The sequence below is a fragment of the Chrysemys picta genome, chromosome 12 (genome assembly GCF_011386835.1).
Source record: "Chrysemys picta bellii isolate R12L10 chromosome 12, ASM1138683v2, whole genome shotgun sequence".
NCBI classification, from domain to species: Eukaryota; Metazoa; Chordata; order Testudines; family Emydidae; genus Chrysemys; species Chrysemys picta.
Window position 1 is genome coordinate 11,074,976 of NC_088802.1, and position 10,210 is coordinate 11,085,185.

Here is a 10,210-nt window from a genome sequence, read left to right on the forward strand (position 1 = left end):
TCAGTGTAATTCCTGCTTCCCCCAGGGAGATCAGACCCACTCCATGTGTCCGACCCTCCAGCAAGCAGAGAAATCAGACTAATGCCTAGATTCCAAGGCCAGAAGGGATCATAGAGATATAATCTCATCTGCCCTCCTCTAGACCAGCCCAGAGACCTGCCCCCAAATAATTCCTACCGCAGAGCTTTTAGAAAAACATCCCATCTTGAATTAACAATGGGCAGCAAGGGAGAATCCACCAGAACCCTGGGTACATTGGTCCAGTGGCTAATTACTTTAAAATATAAAGGCACTTGAGTTTGTTTTCTTTGTAATAAGGTTTCTGCCACCGTATCCAGGCAGGCAACTAGTGCAGTGAGGCTGGAATACAGGGAAGAGGCGTTTGAGCCAATGCCGCCAATGGCTTATCCGAGCATTAATGTCATGATTTGGGTTGCACGAGTTTCTGGGCAGCGGCTGTTTAACCAGCATTTCAGCCGGGAGCATTTCTAGTTTGTGCATTTCAAAGTCTGCCTTTGCTCCAGAAGAAACCCTAAGAAAATCCAGCCGGTGATCAATCTCTGGTCATTATTTTAAACACCGCTTTGGGATTCAGAGGGGAGAGCCGGAAGGAGTTTTTAGTCTTTCAAGGAGGCTCTGCTGCTGGTTTAGGCTGAAAGGGTGTAGCAATAATTAGTGACAGCACAAGCTAATCAACCTATTAAAGGAGCCAGAACCAGCCTGAGAATGGCTGGGCCTGGACTTAGAAAAGTGCAGCTGCAAATGATCTCAAAGAGGGAAGCGAGGCCAGTGCCCGCAAATCAGCCAGACGTGGGCTGAGGATTTCTCTCCTGTGTTTGGAATTATGTTGACAGGCTCCCCCTGCTCGGGCACAGAAACCACCCCCCGGCTGGGTCCAGGAGAGGCAGCACCCGTGCTTCTGAAAGCGGCTCTGCGTCAGATGGAGATTTCAGGTGCAGAAGTGGAGAGGAAGGATGGGCTTGTGGGTAAAGCACTTCACTGGGGCTCTGGCGAGGGGCAGTCAGTTCCTGCCTCCACTGTGAATTTTCTGCTTGTCAGTCAGTGCCTCAGTTTCCCACCTGTGTGTCTCTCGCTCCCCTTGACTTTAGAATAGGAACACTTCCGAACTAGAGCTGGTTGAATATTGGCAATTTTGAAATAAAAGAAAAACATTTGAAAAGGGAACAAAAAAGCTGAAATTTCGAAGTGTCCCTTGGAACAAGAATGCTGAAAAAGCTTCACTTCAGACCCCCCCCCCACCATTGTTTCATTTTGATCCCGGAGGTTTATTTTGGTTTGCTGGTCACCTTTTATGAAATATGATGCGGTACCATGTTGGCAACAGGAACTGAAATGATTAAAAATGTCACCAAAATCTACATGCTGCTGCAAAACATTTTGATTTTGATAAAACTGGAGTTTTGGGCCCTGGCAGACCGGGGCTGGACTGGCTATGGAGAGAGATCTGTACACAGGCGCTCAGCCGACTCCCGTCCACCCGCAGAGCCGATTGCAGAGTTGGACACTGAGGAGTTGCTGATATTCAGAGCAGAGTTCGTGCCACTGTTTCTGTAGCATCCCTGCCAGCTGTCTGCCTGCTCCAGCAGCAGGGCTCTGAGCCATGCAGTGAGAGATGGACACACCTGGGGAGAGCAGGGGAGACATGCAAGAGGCAGAGGAAGAGTGAGGAGCAGTTGGGGAGGAGAATGGCTCTTCTTGCTAAAAGGGGAAGTGGGGGCAGGAGGGAAGGAAGGGGGTGGGATGGGGAGGAGAAGGCGAGGTGGGGAAGGGGTATGGGATGGGGAAGAGAAGGGGATGGGGGAAACAGGGGCAGGGGGAAAGAGGAGGGGGTAAGGGAGGGGGTGGGATGGGGAGGAAATGGAGCGGTGGAGAAGGAGCATGGGATAGGGAAGAGAAGGTGATAGGAGAAGTGGGGCAGGGGGAAGCTGGAGTCCAGCATGCGGCATCCACTTGGCAGATGCTGGGGTTCCCCTGTTAAGAAGGCCCATCGAACCCTCACCCTGACAAGCCCCACCTCCCCTGCATCTGTATCACCTCGATGAGCCCCCCGACACCCTCCACACTGAGCCCCAATCACCTGCACCTGGACCCCCATCCAAATGAACCCCACCTCCCCTGCATGTAGGCCCCCTCTGCTGAGCCCCAAACACCTTCACCTGGATCCCCTGCAGAGTCCCATTGTCCCTGCACCTGGAACCCCCCAAGGAGCTTCTGTGCTTCCAGATCTCCCACTGAGCCGCCCGCACCCAGATTGCCCCACAGAGAACTCTCTTACCCCCCCCCCCGGATCTCCCCACACTAAGTCTCTCTGCACTTGAATCCTGCTACCGGGCTGAGCCTGCTCACCCACGCCTGGTGCCCCGGCACAGGGGGGCAGGGCCCCGGGATGTTTCTGGGGCAGGCCTGGCCCTTGTACTGTGTCAGGGTCGGGTGCAGCCTCACTGCCAAGTCCCTGTCCCAGGATGTGGTGGGGGGAGGCTGCAGGGTAATCTCCCACCTCCATGCAACCAGAGGCCTGTGCTCCCCACTGCCATGTTGGAGCCTCCACATTTATTTATTAACAAAATTTGCAGAATTTTAAAATATTGTGTGCAGAGTTTCTAACTGTTTGGTGCAGAATCTAGGGTTACCATATTTCAGCAAGCAAAAAAGAGGACGGGAGGAGCCCTGCCCTAGCCCCGCCCCCGTCCTGCCCTAGCCCCGCCCCTGCCCCTTCCACTCCCTCTCACTTTCCGCCACCCTCAGAACCTCCAACCCTCCCCCTACTCGTTGTCCTCTGACTGCCCGCTCCTGGGACCCCTGCCCCTAACTGCCCCCCAGAACTCCACCCCCTGTGATGGTGGGAGTGGGAGGAAGGAGGTGGGCAGTGGGGAGGTCCATTGGCGGGGGCGCTGGGCGAGTGGTGTGGTGTGCAGTGTGCTGTGCAGTTGGGGTGGAAGGCCAGTGGGGGAGGTCTCTGGGTGAGGGGGCGCTGGGCATAAGAGTGGGGCTTTGGGTAGGGGGTGGTGTGGTGCGGGCCTGCCCACAAGGGGAAGGGGCACGCTGGCAGCACAGCGCTGGGCGGGTTTGTAAACAGCGCCCTCTCCCTGGCTGCGCAGAGCGGGGCTGCTTCTGCTGTGCTGTGCCTCCTTGCCCCCGCCCGCCCTTCACTTTGGAGACTGACCATCCCGCCCCCTGCACCTTGCCCCGTGGGGGCCCACAAATAGGTTAGGCACCGGGCCCACAAAAAGTTAATCCAGCCCTGCAGAGTGGGGCTAAGAGTTTTCCTTTTGTCTTTCCAATTGTGTCCTGATTTTTTTTTAATTAATTGCTGTTTTGTAAATTGCATTTGTATTGAACTATAGACAATGGCCAGGGAAGTGTCCAGAGCGGAGGAAGTGCCCTGGAGTGGGGACGCTCTAGCCCATCTCCTGAGTGGTCATGACCAAGTTGGGGGGCAAGCCCCTCAGGAAGCCTGGGCCCAGCCTTGTCGGGGTTATAAGGACTTTGCCACACAGGAGAGTGGAAGGGGAGCCCGCAAGGTGAGGCAGGCTCTGGGTGAAGGAAGAGGCAGCGAGGACTCAGATCCTTCTGCTATTCGATTCCACCCGGGGGGTGTTTAAGTCAGGAAAGTTCCCCCCAATAGCGGGACCATTCCCCTGCTTATCTCTGTGCATGTTTACTGGTTTCCCCTAAAATTAATTCAGTATTTTAGGAAAATGTGTCAGAGCGGCCACCAGCGAGAGTTTCTGGCTGCACTCTCAGGCCACCAAAAATTTGGTCGTGAGAACCCCTGGGCTAGATGCTCATGATGGGCCCTATTGACCTTAGAGCCTGTGAGTGGAACAGGAGCCGGACACAGAGATGCTGCAGCGCGGTGGGTTGATCGCTAGGACCCAGGAGCAGCTGGGAGGCGGCTCTGGGGGGAGCGATCGCTGGGCTCAGGCCCGGCAGCAGGAAGTGACTCGCAGCCGCTGCGGGGACTCTGGCTCCCAGGGGGGCCCCGCTCGGAGGGAAGGTGAGAGACCTGCCCCCCGTCACCCCCGGGCTGCAGGGGGAGGTTTGGCCCCAGGCTGCTCCCAGCGGAGCTGGCTGCGATTCCCGCCCTGGGCCCGGGAAAGCTGCCGACACCTCCCGGTGTGTGCGGGGCGGGGGGAGCCACACCTGAGGGGCGGGGGCAGGATCATGTTACCCGCCCCCCGCTGCTTTGTTTCCCTACCCCTGGCCGCGCTGCTGCGGAGGGAGGCTGCAGCTCAGGGAGATCTGAGGGGGGCAAATAGGGAGGGGCAGAAGGTGGGCAGGGGCCAAACTGAATGCCGGGTGGGGGGCCCTATTTGGGGGCCGGGGAAGGAGCGGGGCCCATGGGCACAACCAGGGTGGTGGGGGCAGCACAGGTGTTGCATCTAGGCTGGTGGGGCCCTGCCGCCCCCCCTGGCTTGAAGGGGTTTCCATCCTATCCAGGGTTTACAGTTTGGTTCAATGGCTCTCAGTGCCTCCCACTGAACGGATTGTTTCAGCCCCCCCCTGCTTGGGACTAGGAGCCGGGGATAAGAACGGGGAACAGCTGGCATGGGGTGAACCTAGGGCTGGGGGAGGCAGGCTGGGAACCCAGCATAGAATAGATGTTGTTAGCACAGAAATCAGGAGCATTCAGCAAAGCTCTTCCCCCCCCCCCCCCCCGCACTATCGGGGCAGGACCCAGCCTCTAAGCACCACCCAACCCGCCCTGTAGAGGTCTCTGCAGTGATCACACACCTGTATCCCACCACTTGATACTTGATACTTGAGTAACACATGCGGAAACTGAGGCACATACACAGCATTCAGAGAAAACATTCAGAACATTTCTGCTTCCTCATACCCCTCTGAGACCAGCTCAGGGGCACTTTCTCCAGTGGCTGGAACCACTCTAACCATACCAGCCCCTGAGCCTAGGCCTCCAGGTGATGGAGAGACCTGGGGAAAGGTCTGAAGCCAGGCAGGAAAATGACTCTGTACAAAATGCCCCTTTGAGGGACCGGCTGGTGAGTTTGGCCTACAAGGGGAGGGGCTCCCTGTATCTGTGAACCCCAGAGCTGCTGCCCTCAGTGACACAGCCAGGTTCAACCCGTTACCAGTGTCAGTGGCTGAGCTGCCTAATGAGAGCAAAGGGCCACGACAATAGGGCAGTCGATAAAAAGGGAGAGCGGATAGACTTGAAGGGCAGCAGGAGCAAGAAGTGGGGAGGGAGGTTCCCAGCCCTGCCCAGATCCATTCCCTGCACCCCCGGGGCAGTCAGCTCTCCTGGGAACAAGGGGAGGAGCTGAGAGAGGAAAAGCCAGTTGCTGACTCTGCTGAGCACCTCACGACTGAGGGAGACGGGGGAGAGCTAGAGGGGTTACAATACACTGTGGGGCAGTGCCCTAAAGTGACTCCTTTGATTCTGCTCTTTTTCCAGCGTTTGGCTCAGAGCTGCTGTTCTGGGGAGGTTTAGAAGGGACATGGTAGGGTTAGTTCTAATGGGGGCTGGCCGGGAAATGGCTGTGATGGAGCCAGCTCAGGTAGGCGATTTTTAGGGAGCTTTTGGTGGTGGGGGAAGGGTATTGTATTTCTGAATCAGGAAACACCCCGCTGGGCAGGGCTGGGAAAACTGACCAGACTCCCAGTGCTGGAGCCTGACCCCACTGGCCAGAGGCTGCTGTGAAATACAAATGGAAGCTGTTGGGATTCCTGTCCCTGTCCCCAGCTCAGAGCTCTGCTTCCCGTATCAGCCTGTGGCTGGCAGGCTTGTGGGAAATGAGAAGACTCTGCCCTGCTCCATGTGCTGGGGGGACAAGGAGCTCTCACCTTCTCCCCACCCCCTGAAGCCTCCTGGCTGCTCTGAGCAGGGTGGGGGAAGGATTTTGCTTCTCTGGCCCTCCTCCCCCTTGACTAGCGGGATTGTGGCTGGAGCAGCAGGTGCTGAGTGGGGGACTCTTGTTGTTTCAGATGCCGGTGACCTTCGAGGAGGTGGCTGTGTATTTCACCCAGGGGCAGGGGGCTCTGCTGGACCCCGCTCAGAGAGCCCTCTACAGGGATGTCATGCGGGAGAACTACGAGATGGTGACCTCGCTGGGTAAGGGATTCCTGGCCCCTTGGTTACTGGAAGCTGCGGGGGTCTGCATGTCTGACACTGGTCAGGTTCTTCCCTCATCACTCTCCTATGAGACCAGGGTGTCAAAACCTAAGGCACATATTAAATCATCCCCACCCAACCCCCCTAGCTTGCAAGGTGGAGAAGCCGTGTATTGTCCTGTCTGTGTTGTTTCTCGGTCTCTCACAGAATCCCTCTTCTCCCTCCTCCTTGGGAACAGCTCCAGCCATGCGGAGGGCTCTGGGATCCGCAGGTTTAGAAATAGGCAGGGGTTTAACACTAGAGCTGGGTGTGCGTCACAATTCCCCTTACCTACCCAGACGTCTGCCTCCCCCCTGGAGGCTCAGTGACCACGTTCCCGTCCTCTTAGATTCCACATTCTGCAGCACAGCACAGGGACAGGTTCCACTCACGGAATGTCCTTTCTGACAGACGCTCTCTCAATCCTCCACACACCCTGAACTGCTCTGATTTCACCCCCTGCACAGGATTTCCCCTTTCCAAACCTGACCTGATCACCCGGCTGGAACGAGGGGAAGAGCCGTGGGTGCCCGATCTCCAGGCCTGTGAGGAAAGAGATATCCCGAGAGGTGCCCACACAGGTGAGGACTGACACACAAACCATCTGGGGAATGAATGAAAAAGTTGAGAATCCCAAAAATCTAGTATCAATAACTGCCCTTAGTTCCTTCCTCATCTCACCTAGGGCAGGACTGCAGTCAGGAGATATCACTGACATCACTTTCCACCTATCCTGTTAACTGCAGGAGTTTCCTTCCCAACTTTCTTTCTCTGTGAAAGATTGGGTGGGATGTGGAGGCAGAATCCAATTGCTCTGTCTGTGCAGCTTTGGTATGTTGGGTTTTTCCTTGCTGCTATTCCTCTTAATTTCTTCCCAGCACAATGACTCCTGTCTGAATTCTCTCTCTCCCAGCAGGTGATGAGAGAGTGAGTGAGAACGAGGAGTGGAATCAACAGCAGGAAGTTCCTGGACACGGGGAATCACAGGGGACCTCTGTGGGAAGAACCCATAAGTGCTTAGACTGTGGAAAAAGTTTCATACGGAGGTCAACCCTACTTCATCATCAGGCAATCCACACAGGAGAGAAATCCCATAAATGTTTGGACTGTGGGAAAAGTTTCACACAAAGATCAAATCTTATGGCACATCAGGCAATCCACACTGGAGAGAGACCCCATAAGTGCTTAATCTGTGGAAAAAGTTTCATACGGAGGTCAAACCTTGTTAACCATCAAACAATCCACACTGGAGAGAGACCCCATAAGTGCTTAATCTGTGGGAAAAGTTTCACATGGAGGTCAAACCTTATTGCACATCAGGCAATCCACACCAGAGAGAGACCCCACAAGTGCTTAGAGTGTGGGAAAAGTTTCATACGGAGATCAACCCTACTTAATCATCAGGCAGTCCACACTGGAGAGAGACCTCATAAGTGCTTAGACTGTGGGAAAAGTTTCATACGGAGGTCAGACCTTGTTAAACATCAAGCAGTCCACACCAGAGAGAGACCCCACAAGTGCTTAGACTGTGGGAAAAGTTTCGTACAAAGATCAAATCTTATGGCACATCAGGCAATCCACACAGGAGAGAGACCCCATAAGTGCTTAATCTGTGTTAAAAGTTTCATACGGAGGTCAGACCTTGTTAAACATCAAGCAGTCCACACCAGAGAGAGACCCCACAAGTGCTTAGACTGTGGGAAAAGTTTCGTACAAAGATCAAATCTTATGGCACATCAGGCAATCCACACAGGAGAGAGACCCCACAAGTGCTTAGACTGTGGAAAAGGTTTCATACAGAGGTCAAACCTCGTTAGACATCAGGCAATCCATACAGGAGAGAGACCCCACAAGTGCTTAGACTGTGGAAAAGGTTTCATATGGAGGTTAACCCTTGTTAAACATCAGATAATCCACACAGGAGAGAAATCCCATAAATGTTTGGACTGTAGGAAAAGTTTCATACAAAGATCAAATCTTATGGCACATCAGGCAATCCACACTGGAGAGAGACCCCATAAGTGCTTAATCTGTGTTAAAAGTTTCATACGGAGGTCAGACCTTGTTAAACATCAAGCAGTCCACACCAGAGAGAGACCCCACAAGTGCTTAGACTGTGGGAAAAGTTTCGTACAAAGATCAAATCTTATGGCACATCAGGCAATCCACACAGGAGAGAGACCCCACAAGTGCTTAGACTGTGGAAAAGGTTTCATACAGAGGTCAAACCTCGTTAGACATCAGGCAATCCATACAGGAGAGAGACCCCACAAGTGCTTAGACTGTGGAAAAGGTTTCACACAGAGGTCCGGCCTTGTTAAACATCAAGCAATCCATACAAGAGGGAAATATTAACATTTAGATTAAACTTGGGTGTAATAATGTCATTGTATATATATCTCTCTCTTTAAAGTTTGTGGTAAACTGTTTATGAACGGCTCTATGGATAATTACCTTATGTTAATCCATGTAGTTTTATTACCTGTGATGTTTGTGAAGTAGGAGGTTACTTCCAAAACCTATTGTTCCCCCAAGGACTGCCTGCTGACGAGAGGCTGCAAAAATGTCTATATAAACTCTTGGGACCTGATCCTTTTATCTCTGATCTTCTTAAGCTTTATTCAGGGCGAGTTTGAGTCGTAAGACTGAGATCTCCAGTCCCCTCTGGACTGCCCTGATATTGAGCATTTGGACATTGGACTAGAACGTGATGAAATGATTCTGAAAAAGACTCTCTTCAATTCTAACGTGCCATCTCTGTGGTGAAACTGACCTAAGGACTCTATTCGCGTTTGTATGTCTAATGATCTTTTAGCCAATACTGTCTTTTCTTCTTTTAATAAATCGTAGTTTCGTTAACAAGAATTGGCTGTATGCGGGTATTTGGGTAAGAACTGAAGTATCATTAACTTCGTGGGTGATGTGTCTGCTCCTTTGGGATTGGTAGAATTCTTTATATGATGAAGATTTTCAGGAATCCCCATCAGAATCTCAGAGGACATTTTCCCACATTAGGTATCGTTAAAGACTTGCCTCTGTTGCCACTCTGTCAGATCATTTATTTTGTGATAGCCAGGGCCGGTGCAAGGATGTTTCGCACCCTAGGCAAAACTTCCACCTTTCGCCCTCCCCGAGCCCTGCGGCAACTCCCAGCCCCCCTCCCCCCCCCGCCCTGAGGTGCTCCCCCCTCCTGCAGCAGCTCCCCACTCCCTCTGGCCCGGGGAGCCGTGCGGCAGCTCCCCACCCCCCCGCCCTGAGGCGCCTCCCCCGTGGCAGCTTCTCTCCCCCGCCCGGGGAGCTGTGCGGCAGCTCCCCACCCCTGCTCACCTCTGCTCCATCCCCTCCCTGAGCCCTGCGGCAGCTCCCCACCCCCCCTCCGCCCTGACGCACCCCTCCCGCGGCAGCTCCCCACCCCAGCTCAACTCTGCTCCGCCTCCTCCCCCGAGCACGCCGTCGCAGCTCCACTTCTCCCACCTCCCAGGCTTGCGGCGCCAATCAGCTGTTTGACGCCGCAAGCCTAGGTGGGAGAGAAGCAGAGTGGGACAGCATGCTCAGGAGTTCCCCTGCGTAGCTGCCCCCCTTACTTGCTGCAGGCGGCCCTTCCCGCTCCCCCTGCCCCAGCTCCCTCCACCTAAATGCCGATGATGACTGGGGCGGCCGAAGATCCGGCCGCTGCGGTCACCGCCAAAGAAAATGCTGCCCCCCAAATGCTAGTGCCCTAGGCGACTAGGTCTCCTAATAGGTTGCACCGGCCCTGGTGATAGCATCTCCCATACCATGAAGGGTTTACAGAGCTGAATGATGCATCATGCCTGTGCCAGGGAACTTTCAGTGAAATTAACCTGTAATTAAAATCTAAAGGATATTGCCCATTAAACTTGACAGCAATTCCCTACCTTGTACTCCTGGCAGCCTCCTCTATGGGAACCACTGTGTGAGCTCTGTGAGCCCGGGACAGATGGCAAACCAGACAGATCAAAGTTTCATGCTCTTCACAGAAGTTTCAGAGCCTCCTGGTGTTCCCCACACACCCCGTCCCCTCCTGCTCCCTTTGCTTCCTGTAAACTCAGCCGATTG

The 10,210-nt window shown here is 54.1% G+C and overlaps 1 protein-coding gene across 5 annotated transcripts; it reads left to right on the forward strand.

Annotated features, from left to right (window-relative positions):
• The first annotated feature begins 3,884 nt into the window (after positions 1–3,884).
• Positions 3,885–8,998, forward strand: LOC101932870 (zinc finger protein 665-like). Of its 5 annotated transcripts, XM_065564539.1 has the most exons (5): positions 4,655–5,024; positions 5,968–6,094; positions 6,601–6,714; positions 6,819–6,964; positions 7,050–8,998. In XM_065564539.1, the coding sequence occupies exons 1-4, from the start codon at positions 4,947–4,949 to the stop codon at positions 6,908–6,910; spliced, it is 411 nt and encodes a 136-aa protein (XP_065420611.1). In that variant the 5' UTR covers positions 4,655–4,946; the 3' UTR covers positions 6,911–6,964; positions 7,050–8,998. The 5 variants fall into 5 exon arrangements, with proteins under 5 accessions (XP_065420609.1, XP_065420608.1, XP_065420611.1 ...); XM_065564537.1 differs by lacking the exons at positions 4,655–5,024; positions 6,819–6,964 and adding an exon at positions 3,885–4,018; XM_065564536.1 differs by lacking the exons at positions 4,655–5,024; positions 6,819–6,964 and adding an exon at positions 3,888–4,018 and having other exon boundaries at positions 7,047–8,998.
• The last annotated feature ends 1,212 nt before the right edge of the window (positions 8,999–10,210 follow it).